This window comes from Furipterus horrens, unplaced genomic scaffold, assembly GCF_987537825.1.
Source record: "Furipterus horrens unplaced genomic scaffold, mFurHor1.1.pri manual_scaffold_10, whole genome shotgun sequence".
Lineage (NCBI taxonomy): Eukaryota > Metazoa > Chordata > Mammalia > Chiroptera > Furipteridae > Furipterus > Furipterus horrens.
Genome location: NW_028327180.1, coordinates 44,558,375 through 44,579,048, shown reverse-complemented (window position 1 = coordinate 44,579,048; position 20,674 = coordinate 44,558,375). Strand labels below are relative to the sequence as shown.

Here is a 20,674-nt window from a genome sequence, read left to right as displayed (position 1 = left end):
ATCTCAGCCATCTCTTTTCCCAGGAGATACCCCAGGCTCAGCCCCCCAGGGATTTTCCCACCTTGGAGGTAGAGGAAATGGAACCACTGCAGGTTATAGAGCACCCCCAGGACTTCTCCCGGCTTGATTCTGGGTATGAGAAACACTTTCTACCCACACCTGAGGAGCTGGGCCTTCTGTGTCCCCCACCCCCAGGCCTCAGGTTTTGGCCTCAACCAGGCCAGGAGACAAGTGCTCTTTTGACAACTGAAGACACTGAGGCTTAGAGTAGTTAAGCCACTTGCCTGACAATACCCAGCCAGGAAGAGCTGAGAATGAAGGATCCTTACAGAAGAGGGCCTGGCCCTATAGGAAATGTATGGATGAATGAGGGAATAAAGGAACATACATGAAATCCAGAGTGGCATACACTTCCCCAAATCTGTCTTGCTGCTGTAACAGAACTGTAGCTGGGTGCACTCCTAGCCTCCCTTGCAGCTAGGTGGGTCCATGCATGGAGTTCTCACCAATGGAATGAGAGCAGAAGTGACTTGTGCCAAAGCTGGGACTGGGTGGGGCTCCTCCATATTCTCTTCCCTTTCCCATGAGCTGGAAGAACATCGACATGGCATGATTTAGCTTCAGCCAGACCCAAGGGGAGGGTGGGGGCAAGAAATGGGAAGGAACCTGAGTCCCTGAGTGACTGCATGGATCAGAGCCACCCAGAGAAATAAATTTGTTTTTATAGTTACTGTAGCTTGAGGTCTTTTGTTACAGCAGCTGCACTTATAAATTCACTGACTCATAATCTTTTGAGTTTAGCCAAGTGAAGCCCTCAGTTTCCCACCAGGAAATAGTGAGGTGGTTCTGTGCCAAAAAACACACACATTTAAGCTATCCCAATGCTTTAACGTTTTATTTTCAAGTATAAAGGCTTAGTTGGAGAAGGGGGCCAGGGTCATAGGCAGTGGGCAAAGGGTCTGGAAGCCCAGGTGGAAGTAAATGTGTGGGCCAGCAGGCACCCAGATGCCACGGCCAGTCTCATTTGTCCTGTCTGCACCTGGGACCCTCTGCTGGATGCCAAGAGGCCGAGGTAGCTGTGAGAGGAGCAAGGTGTGGGGTGTAGGGCACAGGCTCACATCACCGCACAACACTGGCACGTCTTTTGCTTAGGACCACTTGCCTCTTCACCCTCAGGAGGAGCAGATGGCTCAGGTTGCTGGGCAGGTGCATTGGTGGGCATGGGGCGGGCACTTGGGTTGGCCCCAGGCCCCTCCACTGGAAGCAGTGGCTGGCACTCGGTGGGCTGTTCAGGAGCTTGGGTCTCTGCCAAGAGGGGAGTGGCATCTCCTGAGGGGTCCTGGCCCTCACTTTGGGGCTTCATTGCTTCCTTCTCCGGGGAGTCTTTCTCCTTTTCCTGGGGCTGCTGTGGTCCTTCCTCCTCCGACCTGAGCTCTTCCTTGGCTCCCAGGGGCTGCTGTGGTCCTTCCTCCTCCGACCTGAGCTCTTCCTTGGCTCCCAGGGGCTGCTGTGGTCCTTCCTCCTCTGACCTGAGCTCTTCCTTGGCTCCCAGGGGAGCCCCTGCCTCACTCGACTCCTCTTCCTGACTTTTTCCTCTTCCTGACTTCCTCTGCTCTTCTAGACTCATATCTTCCTTGACCTCTTGGGTCTTCTCTGCCTGCAATGGCTCCTCGCCTGTTCTCTCTGCCTTCAGTGATTCCTCATCTCTTTTCTCTGCCTCCAATGGCTCCTCGCCTGTTCTCTCTGCCTTCAGTGATTCCTCATCTCTTTTCTCTGCCTCCAATGGCTCCTCACCTCCTGTTCTCTCGGCCTTCAGTGATTCCTCATCTCTTTTCTCTGCATCCAATGGCTCCTCATCTCCTGTTCTCTCTACTGTTAGGGATTCCTCATTTTTCTTTCTCTCTGTCATCAATGGTTCTTCAATCACCTCTAGTTTTTTTTCATCTCCTTTCTTCTCTACAACCAATGGTTCCTCAACTTTCCTCTCCTCTGCCCCGAGCTTTTCCTCAACTCTTTCCTTCTCTGCCCTCAATGATCCCTCAACTGCCTTGCTTTCTACTCCCAATGGCTCCTTAACTTCTGCCTCCAGCTTTTCCTCACCTCCACTCTGCTCTACTCCCAATGGCTCCTCACCTCTTTCCCTTTCTGCCCTCAAAGGTCCCTCGGTTTCCTTGCTTTCTGCTGACAATGGTTCCTCACCACCTCCCTTCTCTGTCTCCACCTTTCTCTCACCTCCTCTCCTCTTTGGCTTCAAGGGTTCCTCCATTCCTTTCCTCTCCACCACCAGTGCCACCTCCACTCCTCCCAAATTTGCCCCTGCCTTTTCTTCACTTTCTTTCTTCCCTGTGCCCACAGATTCCTCTGCCTGCCTCCTCTCCACTTCCCAGGTTTCCTCCCCTCTCCCACTCTCCACCCCCAGAGGACTGTCATCTTCTCCCTCCCTCCCCAGTGCCCTTGGCCCTTCCAACCCCTCCACCTGCAGTTCCTCCCATTCCTCACTGAGGGTCACTCTTTCCACCCAAATGAAGGATCCCTCCTCTCCTCCAGAGCCCCCTTGCCTGAAGCCATTAGGGCTGCCCCTGGGGGCCCCTTCCCCTTCTCCAGAAGCTATTCCCTCTAGTCCCTCCTGGAGCCTCGGTGAGCTGGTCTGTGGGCCCCTGTCCATCACCCCCACAGCCTCTGATTCACTGCCCTCTGAGCCTCCCACCCCTTCCCAGACCACCTCCACGACACCCCTGTCCTCCTTCACCCAGGATGGGATCTCTGGGCGGTTGGCTTCTAGCCTGTCCCCAATGGCTTCCAGCACCATCTCCTCCACCTTAGCCTCCAGCTCTGGGCCTGTGGCTTCCCTGGCACAGTCCTCTGTGGCCCTCAGCCCCTCCCACACCACTTTCACCACGCCCCTTCCTTTGGCCTCACCCACCCCTCCTTCTGATGCTGTCACCCCCTGACTCTGCTCTTGCTCCAGAGGGGAACTGGGTCTAGGGCAGGGGCCATTGGCTTCTGAGGAGGCCCCTGCTGCCCCAGGGACCCGCCTCAAGGCTGGCAGAACCTCAACAGCCTCATCTCTGGGCTCAGACAAGGACTCCAGTGATGTGCCGACTGGTTCGGCTGGCAGGGAGGCTCTCTTGTTCAGATCAGTCTGGCCTGCGAAGTCAGGGGAGAATACAAAGGGAGGGCGCAACAGGGTGAGGTTGAGACCACCCAGATTCAGCCCCCTCCTCTTAGGATCCCTATATCTAGGGGCACAAACACTTACCTGCCTCCTCAGTGGTCTGGGAGAGTGGACGGTGACTCTGCAGGAATGGCAGAGACAAGGTCAGTCCAGCCCATGTCTTCACTTCCAGCCCCCTGCATGCCAGTACCCCTCCCCCTGCTCAAACAGCCTCAATGACTCCCCATCACCTTCAGGACCAAACCCTCTACTGCACCTCAGCCTTCTACACCTGACATATTGCCCTCTGCTCCAGTGCCTCGCACGCAGTAGTGTCATGCAGCTAATATTCGGTATTGGAGACCTACTGTACTGCCAGCTACTGAGGTTGCCAAGAGACATTTAAGCCTTTTGCTATTAGAACATCCATTCCAAACATACTTGGAGGGCAGAATACTGTACTGGGAGATGGGAGGGCTGGGTCATTCCCCATTCTGCCCCTCACTTGCTATGTAACTTTGTGAGAGGCACTGTCCTCTCTGGGCCTTGGTTTTCCTATCTGTAAAATGAGGCACTTGAACCAGAGGTGATGGCACTTTGATGACCTGTCCTCTGATTTCCAAGGCACTTGAGGAGGGTGGGTGGTCATCTTCCGGGGGCTTTGGCTGCTGGTGGGGTTTTGCCCCAGGGCTAGTAACATATTTCCAGCTGCCCACATGGCCCCACCCCAGTGTGCCTGGTCCTTCAGCTGTGTGGTCCAGAGTAGTCTAGCTTGCCAGTGACTTTGGGGGGGGGGCATAATTCCAATAGGAGTAGGCAGGTCATCAATATAAATAAATAAATAAAGTCAGGGAATGAGAAGGATTATGGTAGGGAAAGAAAAAAAAAGGATGAGGGGTTAAGGAGTGCCTGGGAGGTGATGGGATGCCTCCTTTAGGTATATGATGCAGGAGGGCTTCTGGGAGAAGGTGACATTGAACAGAGACCTGAAGGATGAGAACAGCCAGCCTTGAATCAAGAAGTGGGGAAGGGTATTCCAGACAGAGGGAACAGTAAATACAAAGACCTGGGGGCTGCGATGAGCTATATAAGTTCAAGAAATAGAAAGGAGGACCCCTGTGGCTGGAATGGAGGGAAGAAGGAAGCGAGAGGAAGATGCACTCAGGGAAGGGAGCTGGGGACAGCCATGCAGGCCACCTGGGCCAAGCTCCATGGGTCATCTCACAATTCTCTGATCCTAATCTGCTCTTTCCAGCCTCCATGCCTTTACAGCGGCTGTCCTCTGCCTGGAATTACCTTGCCCCTTGTGCCTGGCTCCCACCCGAATCAGCATAGATGTCACTGCCTCCGGGAAGCCTAATGGACGGGGCTGAGGGACATGAGGGACTAGAGGATGCCACCTTGCAGGACCTTCAGTTTTCAACCTCCCTATGGTGCTTCCTCTGAGCTCCCCCATGCCAAGGATTCCCCAAAGACTCTTTGCACCCCATCTCCTTATCTGGACTGTGAGCTGCCTTGGGTTAGGAAGCATGCCTTCTGCATCTCTGGCAAGGAAGTTCTGGCTTATACCAAAAACCCAACAAGTGCTTCCCATGTTGATTAACAGGTCTTCTCTGTCCTATGACAGGCACCTAGGAGCTAAGGGAATATATCAGAGAGAGGTAGGGACTGTAGAAAACCCACACCTCACTGTGGCCAGGCACAAATATGGCTGGATTTTTGAACTTCAGGGACAACACAGGCAGCCAGATTTTACTCTGAAGTATCCTGGTTTTCAAAATCTTGTGTGGGGCATGTGGATTCTATTTTAATAAAGGCATCACCAAACTGAAAACAAACAAAAAACCCCAAACTTGTGTAGATGCTTCACATCCCAAGATCATCTCATGGTGATCTGTTCCTACCTTTAAGGCCGAATTCCATAAGCTCTCTCCCACATTTTCGACCCTCCTTCCTCATTGGTACCGTAATAGCAACTATATACCGAAACATTCTGTTGTGCCAGCTCCTGGTGTGAAATTGTGACTTGTGGACCCTCCCTCACACCTCTTCCAGATATGTACTGATAGCCTCTTTTCAGAGACAGGGAAACTGAGGCTTGAGTAAGGAGAGTGGCTTGCCCAAGACCACAGAGCAAAGAAGTAGCAGAAGACCAAGCATCTAAACTGTACTTGTAAAGAGGTTCTGCTTGGGGCCCTGTGGCCACACCCATCGCCAACCCTTTACCCGTCCTCACCTGTCTGCGCCAGGTGGGCCTGCCTGAGGGCTTGTGCTGGGCACCTGTGGATGCACTTTGCAACAGCTGTAGCTGAGACTGGAGCCTGGAAGAAAAAAAGGCTGCTGGGAGCCAAGCTCCCAGGCTCAACGAACCCCCGCACCAGTCTCAATTTGCCACCTTCTGGGAGTTGGCCCAGGGTTCTGGCCTAGCCAGGCAAGGCCAAGGCGGCAGGCTGAGACCCCACTCACGTGAACAAGCTGTCTTCCAGGTTCCGGATGCGGTTCTGTGCCTGGCCCTCGGAGGACTGAAGGTCCTGCAAGGTGGCATCCTCTGGTCCCTCATGTCCCTCAGCCCCATCCATTAGCCACCGCTCCCGAAGAGACTTTCTCTGGCATGGAAAGGGGCTCCAGTTGGGTTTCCCTGCCCTAGGCAGGTCCCCCCAAACCCCCCACAGACTGGGCAGATTTCTTATAGACCCACAATCACCCAGATGGGAGAGACAGTTCTCCCTCAGGTTGGGATGCATGCTCATTGCCCCCTCAACACTGCTAGGTGGGATAGACACCCCATTACCAGCACATTGCTTCCCCAGGCTGGAAAAAACATCCATCAACCTCCACAACCCTTCCAGAATGGGACATACCTCCCCAAAGATGAAATCGATGTCTCTCTTGGCCCCTCTCTACCCTAAAGTTGGACAAATACCTTCCCCATACTCTTCCCAAAGGTGGAACGAATGTCCCCATTACCACTATCACACACTCTCACAAACAAGGAAAGATAGCAGGAAACAGCGCTCCCAACTGCTCCCCCATAATTAGAGGCTCCTATGGTCCTGCGAACTGACTCTTACAGGCACCCCCCTCCCACTTCCTGGCCCAGACTGGGCAGGCGCCCCCACTTGCTACCAACCTTGAGCCGCTCCACGCGGAGTTTCTCTTCCTCCAGCTCCCCGCGCGCTGCACGGATCTCTTCCTGCAGCCGCCGCTTCTCCTGCTCACGGAGGACCGAGCTGCCCGCCTGCCCGGCGGGGGCGCCCCCTCCCTTCCGCCCTCCCTCCTCTGCGGGACTCGCAGGGGCTCCCGAGGTTGCAGGGCTATAGAGCGCACGTCGGGGCTGTCGCGGGGAGGGGGCCGCGGAGGCGCTGACTCAGCAGCGGTGGGGGCGGGGCGGGCGGGGGCGGGGCCTGCCGCGCCCTGGATTTTGCGGAGGCCTGGCCCTCACCGAATTGGGGGGGGGGTGTCTGTGAATAGGTAGCGGGGCAAACCTTGGAATCGGCATCTAGAGAGGGAGACAGTTTTGGGGGACCTAAGATATGGAGTTAAGAAAGATGGGATTCAGAGATGGGGGTCCAGATAAGGGGATCAAAGGGAAGGAGCTAATGAAATGGGGGTCCGGAATGGAGGTGCAGTCATGGGGGTTGGGCGAGACTGGGCTGTGGAGGTGGGGTCCAGAGGGATGAAGGCGCAGAAGTGGGGAACAGAGAGATGGGGGTTAGCGGGTGGGGTTTAGTAAGGTGGGGTACAAATATAGGCGTCAGAAGATTGGGGTCCAAAGAGATGAACATTTAGATATGGAGTGGGAGATTCAGAGAGATAAGAATCGCGAGATGAGGTATCAGAGAGATGAAGGTTAATGAGATGGGGGTCTGAGAAATGAGGTTAACACATGGGATGTTTGGGAGGTCGAGGTTCAAGAGTGCAGCATCGGATGAAGCAGATTCTGGAAGTGCAGGGGTCCTCAGCCTCACCATTTTGGGTGTGGCAGTGACCAGAAAGAGGAATTGGGGATTGAAGGGGCCTGAGGATTTAGGTTGGGCGCCCCAGGAAGGGAGGGAGCTGAAGGTGCGGCTCCCCCACTTAACGACGCTAGGCCATCTCCCCGGGATAGGAGGGAGGCGAGAAAGAGGCCTGGGGCGAGGCTGGGGTTGCCCAGCGCGCTGGGCTGCGCGCACTCGGAGTGCGTCACTTACCGCGATGACCTCTAGCCGCTGCCGGTAGAGGGAGCTCTCGGCCATGGGCCTGTGGGGAGAGGGCAGAGGCTTCGGAGGGGGTCTCCCACGGCCCTACCCTCAGCAGACTGACCTCTTGAAGGTCCCTCTCTGAGCCAAGATCTCTGAGATGCTTGGAAAGCAACTAGAGCCCAGCATTTCCTCTATTTCCCCTTTGCACCTGGGAGGAGTTGGGCCAAAGGGTAAAGGTTCTTTGAGGAGGCAGGAGCAGAGACCATAACAGCTGAGCTAATAAAGCCCTTCCTAGGTCTGACATCACCCCTCTGAGCCTCAGTTTCCTCATCTGTATAATGGGCCTGGATAGCTTGACCCTGACCTTGAAGAGGAGATGCCCTAACAAGGAAGTATTCGTGCAGGAAAAGACTTAGGACATAGTATTCCAAAAACAGTAGCTTAGTTTATTATTCATAATACCTTTAATAATTCCCATGATTAATAATACTTATCATTAGTTATAATAACCATTCGCAGTCTGTCCTACAGAAACTCTCGATCCTGTCAGACCCCCAACATGCTGTGTCTCTTTCCAATTCCAAACCCTCTCTGGACTTTGGCTCCTACCCAGGATCCCTTAAGCTCTGAGGGTGAGGAAGTCTGGGGAGAGAAGTGTCTGTTCCACCACTATGGACACTCACCATCACCATGGTAATTCCAGAGCTGCCTTCTCCACCTGCCACCCCCCCCTCCCCAGGGAGCAAGGGTCACCAAGTCATGCTGCCTAGCCCCAGACTCTGAGCTGAGAGGAGGGGAGGAGGATTTGCTATTTAAGGTTTAACCTGAGATACTCCCATCGTTGTCCTCCTTGCAGCATCCCAGGATCCCGCTTCACAGCCTCCAGGGCCACCCCTGGCCCCATCTGGGCTTCCTCTGGAAACTGGAAGCTGACTGTAGTACTGCAGGGCGTTTAGTAGATAGTCATCGCTGTATCAACCTATCATCATGGACATGCATTGAGCACCAACTATGTGCAGGTGCTTCACAGGCCAGTATCTAGAAGGACATATCTATCTGCCTGTTCTCCTGGACACTTAGCCCAGAGCGCGCACAGGTAAGCCCTCAAACATTTATTAATTTGAGCACTAACATTCTTGAGTGAGTATTAGCCTCATCACCCTAACTCAAGAAGGGCCTCCCAGATCTTCTCTGGCTACACCATGCAGCTATAATATCAGTATGTATTTAGCACTTACTATATATCGTGCTCTAAGTGCTCTGTCGGGCTTCTAACAGGCTACCACAGCCACCACCACCTCCCTCTCCCTGCCCTGATCTTGAGACACTGTAGTCAACTCATTGCTGAGTTGACATTCCAACTGAGAATAAAACCAGCCAACCATTAGCCAGTGCATACCATATGCCAGGTGCTGTGAAATGCTTTACCTATACATATAACTCACTGAATCCTCCCAAAGATCCTAGGAGGTAAGTAGCATTCTTGTCCCCATTTTATGGATGGGGAAACTGAGGCTCCAAGAAGTGGCAAGAAGACTTGTCCAAGGTGACTGACTCAGGATTGGAACTGGAAGCTTTCAGGCCCCAAACACTGAGAACCCTGGGGAAGGGGTGCAGGCACCCTGCCTTGGCAGCCAAGAGGCCAGAGATCAGCCTAGGGGGATCTTTTGGGACAGGGGGCTGAAGTCATGCTTTGCAGGAAGGCCAGATCCCCTGCTAAATAGGTTTGCCCCTGGGGGAAGGCTGAAGTGCCCCCTCTGCTGTCCCACCCCCAAGATGTAATCTCCTGGCCTCTTCCTTGCTGGGGGGGGATCGGGTTCCCGTTACTAGGCAACCAGGTTTGTAGTTGGTGAATAATGTAATGGGGGACCCAAAAGAGTGAGGAAACCAAATTGGGGTCCCTGTGGGTAGCCTATTTTCCAGAATTTTTTACAAACCTCTGAAGCCCCTCCATCCTCCTACTTTAAAAGGCCCTTACTCTTCAAATATTAAAATGCTCTGTACATGCATTTGATATTGTTTATCTCTAACTCTACAAGAACAGCATTCATAGTTGTGGCCTGTTGCCACCAGAAACAGTTGGTGACCATTTCATAAAGCAAGTGATCATTTCAATTTTACCATCGTCTTTCCCAGTTTAGGAGCTATTAACTTTTTCTATTGGATTTCAAGCATTTCCTCCCACCCAAGATGCTAAGGGATGTTCCTAGAGGCAAAACAACAGAGTGAGGGGCCCTGTCATTCCCTGTCCCCTACTCCCCCTCCCGTCATAGCTCCATCCCCAGGCTGGACTTTGGGCTTGAAGCCTGCCAGCAGAAAATCCCCAAAAAGAAGGGGATAGGGGTTCCTTTCTCCCACCTGACTCTCTAGGGAGGAGGGCACTAAAGAGCCTTTGAGGTTGGCTGCTGGCGTCCCTCCACTCCCCCTGGCCCTCTTAAGAGAGGCCATCTGGGGCTCTTACCCCAGTGGAAAGGCCTGTGTCCCCCATGAACCCCTCCCAGGCCCTGCCCACCTGCCCCCTTGACCCTGGACACTTACATGGGTGTGGCCGGAGACCACACCTGGCTCTGCAGGGCCATCTCTGCCCAGAATCTCACGTTCTGGTCTCCGAGAGATCAGGACCCACCACCCGCTTGCCCGCCCGAAGGTGCCCTGGAGGCTGTAACTTGGCTGGCAGGAGGGGGGGGCTGCGGTCAGGCACCGGGAGAGCTGGTCCAGCTGGTTTGGGCTGGGAGGCGGGAGGTGCATGGGGCGAGGGGGGCTGGGGGCTGGCCGGCAGTTCTGGGGAGGTACTATCAGCTGTCCTGATAAATTATTTACCAGCCACTGGCCTCCTTGCTGCACTCGGCTGCCTCCCGGTAAATACACTCTTACATGCGTGGTAGGGCATGTGGACCCAAGTGGGAGTCAAGGACCGCACCCTGGAGAACAGCAGCTCCACTTGGCATGACAGACACCTCATGTTTAGCCTGCCCACCAAAGGTCCCCCACATGCGTGCAAGCATTGTTGCACACCACTCATGCTGGGTACTCTTACACACTACTTACTGCCCTCCCTTCTGAGACCCTGGCTCTGGGGTGGGGAGGGAGGGACTGATCCAGCTAGAGAATTCTGAACACCATAGGAATCAGGAGACCTGGACTCTGGGTAACTGGGCAACTCACTCCAGGTTTCTAGGCCTCAGTTTCCCCTTTTGTGAAGTGGGAGAATTAGATTAACTGGCCTCCAGGACCCTGGACCCTCAGGTGCTGTAAAAGGGGTGAGCTCCTGATGAGAACTTTTCACCCAAATCTTAAGAGTCTCTGTTTTATGCCCCTATGCCATTCTTAAAGTGCCAGCAACCCTTTTCTCATCTGACTTCATGATTCATTTAACCACTTCTTGGGGAAATCACCTCCTTTCCAGGCTGGTCTCCCATAGTCTCCAGTGCTTCCCCCATCACAGCCTTGGTCACACTGTGCAATTCCAAGACATGAACTTCAAGGAGAAAGGTCCTTGCCCTGCGCTTTCTGCTTTAGGGAGCACACTCCAGCCAAGACCCTCCCATGGGGCAAAGGGAAGGGACCAACCTACATCCTTCACCTCCCTCTTCTAGATCCTATTCTGGGTACTTAGAACCCCAGAATTCCCTGCTCCAGTGGTCTTGAGCTCACTGAGAAGGCTTTTGATTTCCTGAGGGCGGACCATGCAGCCATGGTGTGCCTAACCCTGCCACTTCACCCCATCCCGACCCCAGAAGTGACCAAGGACAGCTGTTGGGAGAGGGGTGAGGAAAGAGCTTGGACATGTAGGACCGGGTCCCCAGGTGCATGCGTAAGGCTCCTTGCTATGCAGTGCAGAGTTGGAGGTGAGAGGCAAAGGGGGGCAGAAAGGACAGGGGTTGCCCTGTAACCCACATTCTAGTACAGAACTCCTAGGGGTTCAAAATGTTGTCAATTAAACTAGCCATCTAGGTCATTCTGAAAGTGTATTTGACATGACAGGAAGAGAGAACATATTTTTTAAATTGCCTTTTATTTTTTAAAAATAATTTATTTGTTTGTTTGTTTATTTATTTTGTAGAGAGAAGGGAAAGGAGAAAGAGAGGGAAACATCACTGTGTGGTTGCCTCTCACTCGCGCCCCCAACTGGGGACCTGACGTGCAACCTAGTCATGTGCCCTGACTGGGAATTGAACCAACGACACTTGGTTTGCAGGCCGATGCTCAATCCACTGAGCCACAGCAGCCAGGGTTAAATTGCTTTTTAATTATGGTAAAATACACATAAAATTTATAATTAGTGGCATTTGATACATTTACAATGTTATACAACTTTTGCACTATCTAGTTCTAGGACTTTTTCATCACCCCAAAGAAAATCCTGTCCCTATGAGCAGTCACTCCCCATTCCCTCATCCCCAGCCCCTGACAACTAACATCTGCTTTCTGTTTCTATGGATTTGCTTGTTCTGGAAATTTAGTATCAATGGAATCATAAAACAGGTGGCCTTTTGTGTCTGGCTTCTTTCGTGCGACACAATGTTTCAAAGATTTTTATTTTTATTTATTTTTAGAGAGTGGGAAAGAGAGAACATTGATTGGTTTGCCTCTCACACACCCCCAATTGGGGACCGGGCCTGCAACCCAGGCATGCGCCCTGACTGGGAATAGGACTGGCAACCTTTCAATTCTCAGGCTAGCACTCAATCCACTGAGCCACACCAGCCAGGGTTCAACACAATGTTTTAGCATGAATAAGTGCTTTATTCCTTTTTATGGCTGAATAATATTCCACGGTGTGGATGGACCACATTTTATTTATCTGTTCATCTGTTAATGAACATATGGGTTGTTCCTATCTTTTAGAGGCAAGAATATATTTTATTGAATTGCTTGTAGTTTGATTTTGTAAATATAATAACAATGACAATAATATAAACAAAGCCACTTTTAAAATGGAGCCAGACCTGCCACCCTAGAAGAACTGTCTTGAACGTTTTTTTCCTCAAACCTTTGGAATGTTAAAACAGGGCAAAATAAGCTTTCAACTGGGCCTAAAGCAACATTGTGCCCTAAAGAAATGCTTGCAAAGATAACAAGAAAGCAGATATATAGCTACAAGACCAAGGACCAACAATAGGACTAAAATTTTAAAACACTGTTTAGAATTAACATCACAGTGTTAAGCTCATATGCATCAATAGAAATGCCTTTCTTGTATTGGTGTAATTGTTTCCTTTCCCTTTCTCACAAATGTCCCTTTGCCTTTGTCTCCTGATTGGAACACTGGTTGGGTTTCTGTCTGAATCAGTGCTTCCCAAATAGGTATTCTTTTTATCTCAAATAAATGCTTTCTGCCTCTCACTTTGGCCTTTATTTTTATGTTAACAATTTTATAACTGTTAATACTTGAGATGTATAGTATATAGGCTTCCCTTTGTACTCTTGTCCTGGATTGCACACTGAGGAAAACTGTTCTGTTTATAATTGTTTCTGTCTCTCAAACTCAACTGCAACTTCCAAGTCTGATTTATTTCTTTATTCCCAACATTGATGTAGGCCTAGTAAGTATCATGCAATAATAATTATTTTTTAAAATTTTTACTTAATTATTTTTTGAGAGAGGGGAAGGGCTGGAGATATATATAGAGAGAAACATCGGTGTGAGCTGGCCCATAACCCAGGCATGTACCCCGACCAGGAATCAAACAAGAGACCCTTCAGTTTGCAGACCAGTGTTCAATCCACTGAGCCACACCAGTCAGGGCAAATACAATAATTCTTAAGCAACCTTAGGCACTGTTCTAGGCAGGGGAGAGTTGGGTATAGAGATGAGCAAGACAAACTGAAAATGCTGTAATGCAACTCACTTTCTAGTGTGTGTGTGTGGGGGGATAGATAATATACAAATAAACAAATAAATAAGGGTGACTGGTGAGGACTGCAGTATAGGGTGAGTTACAGAAAACAACAGGGATAAAGTTATGGAAAAGGGCTGTGTATGATGTAGGCTAGATGATTTGGGACCACTTTTCTGAAAAAGAGACATTTGAGCCCAGGCCTGAATAAGTAGAAGCCAGCCATAAAATGAGGCATTCCAGGGAGAAGGAAAGACAAAAGTAAAGACCCTGAGATGAGAATACAGAGGTAGTTTGAGGGAAGCAAGAAGGCTAGAACGGAGGAGTGATTGAGGGAGACAGTGTCACAAGATGAGATATGAGAAGTGGGCAGAGCCTTTGGGCAGAGGCAGGGAGTTTGGATTTTTCTTCTAAGTTTGGAGGGGAGCCATTGGAGGAAGGTGAGGTGGCTGGGAAGAGGGTGGAGAGAAGGTGAAAAATTAGAAATGTTTTGGAGGCAGAGCCAACAAATCCAACAGCAATCCAATCCAAATGGATTGTGGTGGGGATCCTGAGGGCAAGAGAGAAACTCAGGCTGACACCTAGGTTTGGGGCAGGAAAATCTGAATGGGTGAGTTGCCATACATAGTGAGGAGGAGTAGACTTGGAAGAAAACAAGAGCTCAGTTTTGAAAATGTTTGGTTTGACATATGTATTAGACATGAGACTCCAAAACCCTGGAGAGGGGTCAGAGCTAGAGATGTAAATTCAGGAAACATCAGCATAGAGACGGTGTTTAAAGCATGAGACTGGGATCTGTCAGGGTCCCAGCGTTAGCAGGAAAGAGATTGTGTGCTCAAACTGAGTAATGGATGAGAACTTAATAGAGTCAGTTTACAAAGGTGTAGGGAAACAATCAAAGCTTTGTGCACACTCTGGGTTAGTAACAGCTGGGAGCAGTTACCACCCCTTGGCACCCCTTGGCCTTTGGGGAGAGAGATTGCCGAGGGGGAAGAAAGCCTGTTGGTGCAGGTGAACGGAAGTCTGAAAGGGGGTGCTCTGGAGGTAGGAGGAAAACTAGGAGAGGGTGGTGTCCCTGGAGACCAAGGAGCTAATGGAGAGGAAGTCAGAGGGGAGGCAGTGGCTAGGTCTGACAAATGGAGGTCATCTGCATCCTTGGATGGAGAAGGCTCAGTGGGATGGTGGGACCAAGAACTGGGTTAGCATGACTGGAGGAGGACCTGAAATTTTAGAACATTGTTTAGAATGGAAATGCCACTATAGAGCTAACTCTTCCCAGAAATACAGCTTTAATCCTCATCAACTTCCAGGTGAGTAGGCACTACTATCCCTTATATTACAGACAAGAAAACAGCCTCGTAGAAGGCTGGTAACTTAGCTTACACAGGTTATGAGTGGGATGAACCCAGGTGGGCTTGATTCCAGTTAAGTCAATGGGATCAGAGGGAGGAAGGAGGTCAGATAGATGGTCAGAGGGAAGAGATCAGCAGTTTAAGATTGGGAGCCAAGAGATTGCTGAATGAGAGGGTGGAAGAGAGGGGAGTCACCAGGGTAGGCAGAGAGCTGGGGGAAGAAATGGTTAGAAAGTTGGATTATTGGGGGTTTCTGAGGCTGCATAGCCCCACCACTTTCTCTGGGTAAATACAGCATTCTTCTCAATGGTAAGGGGCAGTAGGGCCATTTGGAGAAAGCCTGGGGCAAGAGAGTGGATAATGTCCCTGCGGGTGGGTCTCTCAGAGGGAGGACCAGGATCTGGCCCAAGCTGGGGAGCTGCTATCTCCTGCAAGCCTGGATCCCTCTCTGGGCTTTCCCAGATGCCTGAGCCCAAGGTAACAACAGCCTTTCTAAATAACGTAGTCACTCCACTGAACCCTGGGTGCACTGTCTGTTTCTCCCTCTTCCCTTAATCTGGGCATGCACTTGGCGGAGGACACCTCGCGGACTTTTCCGGGAGAGGGTCAAAGGAAGCGGCCTCTGGGCTTGGCGCGAGAGGTGGCCACAGCTGGGATCCTCGCTGAGCCCAGGTACCTGGCGCCCGTGCTCCTGGCGCCCCCTCCAGCCGGAGCTGTGCGCAGCAGGAGTGAAATGTGGATAGACAGCCGAGAGTCCAGGGGCATCGCTGCCTTCTGGCACCGGCTGGGCGGGGCTGGCAAGGCCCTAGAATGATGTCTTCCGGGGATACCCCTACCAGAGGGCCCGTGCTTAGAGGCCCAACCCGGCTCATGGCTGGAGCTACTCCTCCTGGCAATACCGGGGGACATGGGGATGAAAAGGTGCCAGGGTGGAGCTCAGTGTGTGAGAAGGGCCCCAGACTGGCCCCACCAGGTAGTGGACCGAGTCTAGGAAAGTCCGGTGCCCTGAGCTGACCTGAAACACGCTAGTGGACAAAATCCTGTGCCCAGCCGAGACGCGCCCGCCCCGAGGGCGTGGCCAGGGCGGGGCCCGAGGCCTCCGGGCAGGTGCAGGGGGTGGTGCCCGGCCCTGCCCCTGCGGGCTGTTCTTGGAGGCCAAGGGTTGGGTCAGAGAAACGGCCGGTGCAGGCGACGCCCTGGAACCCGCGGGCAGCGACTGCGGCCACGGGTGCCCCGCAGGGCACTGTGTCCCAGCTGTGGGCATCAAACTCCGGCGCTAGAAACTGAGGCTTCCGAGCTGCTCCCAACCCTGGACACCGAGGGCCCCGGGCCGGAGAGTGGAGCCCTGGGGTCGCCCGAAGACCGGGGCCCAGAGCTCCAGGGGTCAGACAGCGAAGTGTCCCTGGGCGTGTCGCAGGGCAGGTAACCAAGGTCCTCAGGCTAGGCGGCGAGGTACCCGTGTCCTCTGCAGAGCAAGGACGCGGAAACGCCCGAGCAAGATAGCGAAGTGCTCGAGCTATCGGCGGGGCAGGACGCAGAGCTCCCGGGGCCGTGCCCACTTAGGAGCTTTGAGACTCCTGGGCCAGGCAGCGACGACTCCGAGCCATTCGAAGCTCGAAGCGCCGGGGTCGCGGTAAGTGTCCCCCTCAAGAGCCCGAGACTTCCTCCTCTGAGTCAGACCTGGAAGCCCCCCAGCAGCGTTTTCCACTGCGCCCTGAAACCCCCCAACCGTCCCCAGAAAACTGCTCATGGAGACGCCCATCGAGCGCGAAATCCGCCGCAGCTGCGAACGCGAGGAGAGTCTGCGCCGGAGCCGGGGCCTGAGCCCAGGTCGCGCGGGCCGTGAACTCGTGGAACTGCGTTTGAGGCCGGTGCTCAGCCTGCCAGGTCCGGGTCCCGCGCTCCCGCGTGCGTTGGAGCGCGCGCGGGCGGGCGCGCAGATGCAGCGAGACATCGAGCGGGAGGCCCACCGGCAGGCGGCGCTCGCGCGCCCCGCAACCCCGGAGCCGCACGCCGGGCCGCCTCCGCAGCCGCTGGACGAACTCAAGCGCTTCTTCGAGGCCGCGGGTGGGTGCGAATTCTCCCCGGCGTCTGAGGGTAGCGCGGGGCCGCAGCGGCTGCTGGAGCACGGAAGCCGGCCGCATTCGACCGTGCAGGGCCGGTGCCCGGTGCTGGCCCGCACCCCGCCGCCCTTCGTTCCGTCGCTACTGGAGCTGGAGGTGCGCGAAGCACAGGAACGCGAGCGGGAGCTGCAGCGTCAGAGGCTTAGCATCTATGGCACCGCGGAACTCAAGGAGCCTGCGCCGAGCCTAATGGGTAAGCCATCCATGCCAGGTTGCCGGGGCCCCCATCCCCGACTGCCCAACTCCTGTGGCCCCTCTTCTGGCCCTTTGGGGGTTCCCCCTGGTTCCCATGTACGCAGAACCCCCTTTCAGTTTTCCATTACCTGTTCACCCCTTCCGGGCTGCCCACTTTCTATTCTCTACTCCCCACTTGGAGTGGTCAACTCCCAGATACACCTCATCTAGGTTCGTGGTAGTGGAAGGAAGGAGGATTCCAGATGTCTTTCTCTTTATTGTGTCCCAGGAAACTCTGCCTGGGTTCTGCGACTCCTGGATCGCCCTGAAATTTCGGGTTCCTACCACCCCACTCTGGGTTTGCTTCTCTGCTCCCTCAGAATGGATGCTTCCAGGGGGTGGTGGGGAGGATGTGAACGCCTGTGTGTATTTATGGGGTGCGGCTGGACTCTGTCCTGGCTACCTCCAGTTGGTGAGAGGAGGAAAGACCCCGGCTGAGTGCCCTTTCTCCGCAGCGATCAGGGGCGATGGAAAGCTGGCGGTGATCTGGCCTCCCCGCAGAAAGGCTTCGGAGAATGGCCTGGAGCAGGTGGGATCCCCTTTTTCGTCTTACCTCAGGCGCTCGTCGCTATCTGCCCCCCTCCTACAAACACACAGCCCCGCGGCGGTAGGGCACTGGGTCAGGGAAAGTGCACCCCTGAGCCTTTGGGAAGTCACTCTGGGCTAGGACACAAAATCCCAGGCGCGGCTCAGGGGTGATGAGGATGCGGTGGTCTTGGGACCCAAACCTCCCCACCCTACTTCTGGGTGTTCCGACTGACCCCCTCTTCCTAGGAGGAGCGGAAGCCTTGAGGTTAGAGTGGGCTGGGATCCCCGGCCAGAAGTAACATGCGGGTCAGAGGACGGAAGCGCCCAGGAGTGCCGTATGGATAAGCAGAAGTCCTGGAGAGGGGCCAGCCAGCGGTCTGCCCCGGGGAAGATGAAATCTACCAGCCCATCCTTAACTTGACTTTGTGAAATTGAGCAGTTTCTCTATAAAAGTGTTATTCCCCACCCAGCCAGTGAAACTGTCCAGCCCTTCTCCACCTAACTGCAAACCAAGTAAGCCTCTCCCTCCGGCCTTGACTGTTAGAGGACCGGGATCACCGCCTCAGCTGTCCCTACTCCCCAATACACTCCCCAATAAAGCCTCTTATTTCTGGGCAGTGTGGGCTGTTTTCTTTTGGGTCCTCTCGGTCTGGGGTGGGGCAGGAGCGCAGCGAGCAGAGGAGAAAGCTGAAGGAGGCGCCAACGGGAATGCAGAATGTGCCCTTAACGCCCTGTTCCTGGGCTGTCGGTCTTCCCCGGCCCTGCCCGGGTCCTAATGCCCCCTAGAGGCGCGGGTGCAAACTGAGGCGTTTGGAACAATGACCTCAGGCCCTCCTTTCCAGATTTAGTCAGCATTTATTGGTGCCAATGGTGTGTCGCGAGCTGGGCGCTGGCTAGACAGAGGTGATAAGGGGTTGTTCCTATCCCTGGGTTGTAAACAATAGCTTAAAACAAAACAAACAACAACAAAAAAAAACTCCTTAGCAGGGCACACAAGGCCATTTATAATCTGCCCGGTGATTGCAAATCTCACATGCCTGCAGCCCCAAGCAAATATTGAGGAAAGAGATAGATGAGGTGTGCTTGAAAACAAATGCCTCGTTTCAACGCGCAGGTAAGTGTTCCTCCATATCAGCAGTGCTGCCAATGAGTAAGTTATGAATTAAGTGGTGCCAGAGCTTCTGCTTTCCAAAAGAAATCTACTAAACTTTAAGTAATTGTGACTATTTAGAAAACGTATAATTGAGGGGGCAGCAGGCAGTGCAAGAGGTGGCAGCAAGCAACACCTGTTTGCAAGAGAGCTTGTGGTTGTCAATCAGCAAACTCCTTAATTCTCTGTCCCAAAACAAGGAGTTCAAGACATTCTGTGAACACTCCAACTTGTAAAATTGTATCTCTAAAGTTATATTCTGTGGTTTTAGTGTATCAGCTTCTTAGAGATGCAGTGAGACTCAGAAAAGATTGAGACCCAGGAAACATTTTAGAATCATTATTAAAACTCCTGGATTTGTCCAACTCTGTATATCCTGGGTCTAGCAACAGGCTAAAACCTGCATCGGGAGAACAAATGGCTAATGAAGGATAGAAGAATGCTTGCTGATACAGCCCTGCACCCCAGCAGCAGCTCAGCCCACCATCTAACCCCATCATCAGCACACTGACCACATGCTTGACCTTGACTCTGGGAGGTCCAGAGAGAAAGGCAGGAAAGTCAGCACTACCAAGGTGGAAATGGAAACACTCAGAGCCAGTTTTTAATTCCAAGAAGGGCAGCTAAGAACTAAGAATGTAAAGAGTTGACAGGGTGGCTTAAGTGCAGATCTGCTTTCTTGAACTTTCCTGCAAATTAAAATCAGCTGAGGTACACTTATGTCAAGGAAATCAGAATCGGAGTGAGTTATTGGCCTCAGTAAAGCTTCCCAGGTCCTTCTGTTAGAAACAAGGACATAGTGTTTCTCACACTTCTAACATGGAGCCAAGTTTGAGAGCCATGATGTAGATGTAGGCTAGCGGTTCTCAAATGTGTTGCCATCACCAGCAGTACCAGCATTGCTTGGGAACTTGTTAAAAACACACACTCTTGGGCCCCATCCCAGACTTAATGATCAAAACCTCCATGTGATTCTCAGGGACACTAAAGTGGAGAATCATGGGTGTAGAAAGGACCCAGGAAATCAAGCCTGTTTCCTTCCACTCTCAGTACTACCATCACCCACCAGAAATCTTTAGTCTTAGGTGACCTGTGGATTTGTCTTAAGGGAGACAGTCTAAAGCTGCATGTGAGTAGTCTAAACTGAGATGTACAATAAGTGTAAAATACCAGATTTCATAGGCTTAAGTACCAAAAAAAAGGGGGGATATCTCACTCATAATTTCTTACATTGATTATATGTTGAAATAATATTTTGAAGATATTCAGTTAAATAAAAATATTACTAAAATTAGTCTGACCCCCCCCCCTTTTTAGATGTGACTACTAGAAAATTTGAAATTATATGACTCACCCTTTATACTATTTCTATTGAACCAGGCTAGTCTATAGAGTTTTATAGCTGGGAGAAATCTCACCGGGGATACCTCAAATCAGTATTAGGGAGCATCAGAACCCTCTTGAATTCATTCAGACCTGGGCTATGGACCAAAAAATCCTTGATCCAGTCAGAAATTATCACCAAAAGTCCCCTCCCCTCAAGAACAGGGTTTTGGTGTTCAGTCTTGATTCACTCACTCCTCACATCCGTTTGTGTCTTCCATAAACTGGGGCTTATGATAATATTATGTGCCAGGGACTATTAGGTAAGCAAGTGCTTTGTTCAAAGCATAAAAAGCAAGGCTCTTGGTTTCTCCTCTGACTCTGAAAATGAGAGGGTGCGGGGCACCAAAAGGCGTTCCTTAAATGGCATAACTTGCAGCTGAGTGACACAAAGCCAGGAAGGACATCCCTCACCTCGCAAGGGACCAGTTGTCATCAGAAGGACCCAGCTCAGGTCCAGACTCCGCTCCTTGCTCGCTGTAGGTTTGGACAGCTGAGTTCAACTGTCTCAACACGGGTCTCCCCTCCAGTCCAAAGTTGGGGTGAGGCTTTGGAGATCCAGAGTTGTAGTTCTTCGCATCTCTCCCATCCCACCTGCGCCCGGACACACCTGCCCAGTCCAGGACCCCAAAATCTAGAAGAGGAAGATCTGACCTTGGATGTTAGGAAACTGATTAAGGGACCTTATCCTGGGGCACGTCGGGAAATATGGTCTTTTATGGTACAAAG

The 20,674-nt window shown here is 52.4% G+C and overlaps 3 protein-coding genes across 6 annotated transcripts in view; 2 read left to right on the top strand and 1 right to left on the bottom strand.

Moving 5' to 3' along the window:
* The window catches only part of IL27RA (interleukin 27 receptor subunit alpha), an 18,767-nt gene extending 13,771 nt beyond the window's left edge, over positions 1–4,996 (top strand). Inside the window, exon 14 of one of the 2 annotated variants that reach the window (XM_090289710.1) lies at positions 4,410–4,996. In XM_090289710.1, the coding sequence (XP_090145836.1) occupies positions 4,410–4,514 (105 nt within the window). In that variant the 3' untranslated portion in view covers positions 4,515–4,996. Of the gene's footprint in view, positions 1–23; positions 731–4,409 lie in introns of those variants that run through there. The other variant, XM_090289709.1, reaches the window with a different exon arrangement.
* PALM3 (paralemmin 3) lies at positions 868–20,674 on the bottom strand. 3 transcript variants are annotated; one of them, XM_090289706.1, is made up of 8 exons: positions 9,874–9,935; positions 8,160–8,314; positions 7,345–7,393; positions 6,285–6,365; positions 5,621–5,760; positions 5,391–5,475; positions 3,260–3,296; positions 868–3,147 (listed from the first exon to the last, which is right to left on the bottom strand). In XM_090289706.1, the coding sequence occupies exons 2-8, from the start codon at positions 8,237–8,239 to the stop codon at positions 1,115–1,117; spliced, it is 2,505 nt and encodes an 834-aa protein (XP_090145832.1). In that variant the 5' UTR covers positions 8,240–8,314; positions 9,874–9,935; the 3' UTR covers positions 868–1,114. The 3 variants fall into 3 exon arrangements, with proteins under 3 accessions (XP_090145832.1, XP_090145834.1, XP_090145833.1); XM_090289708.1 differs by lacking the exons at positions 8,160–8,314; positions 9,874–9,935 and adding an exon at positions 20,360–20,674; XM_090289707.1 differs by lacking the exon at positions 8,160–8,314 and having other exon boundaries at positions 9,874–10,018.
* On the top strand, positions 15,665–18,029 carry MISP3 (MISP family member 3). The gene is made up of 4 exons (XM_090288834.1): positions 15,665–16,160; positions 16,266–16,843; positions 17,340–17,413; positions 17,659–18,029. Exons 2-4 carry the CDS (start codon positions 16,276–16,278, stop codon positions 17,674–17,676), a joined length of 660 nt encoding a protein of 219 aa, XP_090144960.1. The 5' UTR covers positions 15,665–16,160; positions 16,266–16,275; the 3' UTR covers positions 17,677–18,029.

Bases quoted from the DNA above. Each gene is read 5' to 3' on its own strand.
- PALM3 (XM_090289706.1), bottom strand. From the start codon at position 8,239: ATGGGGCCAGGGGTGGCCCTGGAGGCTGTGAAGCGGGATCCTGGGATG. The intron at 5,761-6,284 runs GTTGGTAGCAAG...TTTCCATGCCAG, and splicing joins TCCGCGTGGAGCGGCTCAAG to AGAAAGTCTCTTCGGGAGCG. The intron at 3,297-5,390 runs GTGAGGACGGGT...CCATTCCTGCAG, and splicing joins GGCCCACCTGGCGCAGACAG to AGTCACCGTCCACTCTCCCA.
- MISP3 (XM_090288834.1), top strand. From the start codon at position 16,276: ATGGAGACGCCCATCGAGCGCGAAATCCGCCGCAGCTGCGAACGCGAG. The intron at 16,844-17,339 runs GTAAGCCATCCA...CTTTCTCCGCAG, and splicing joins GCCTGCGCCGAGCCTAATGG to CGATCAGGGGCGATGGAAAG.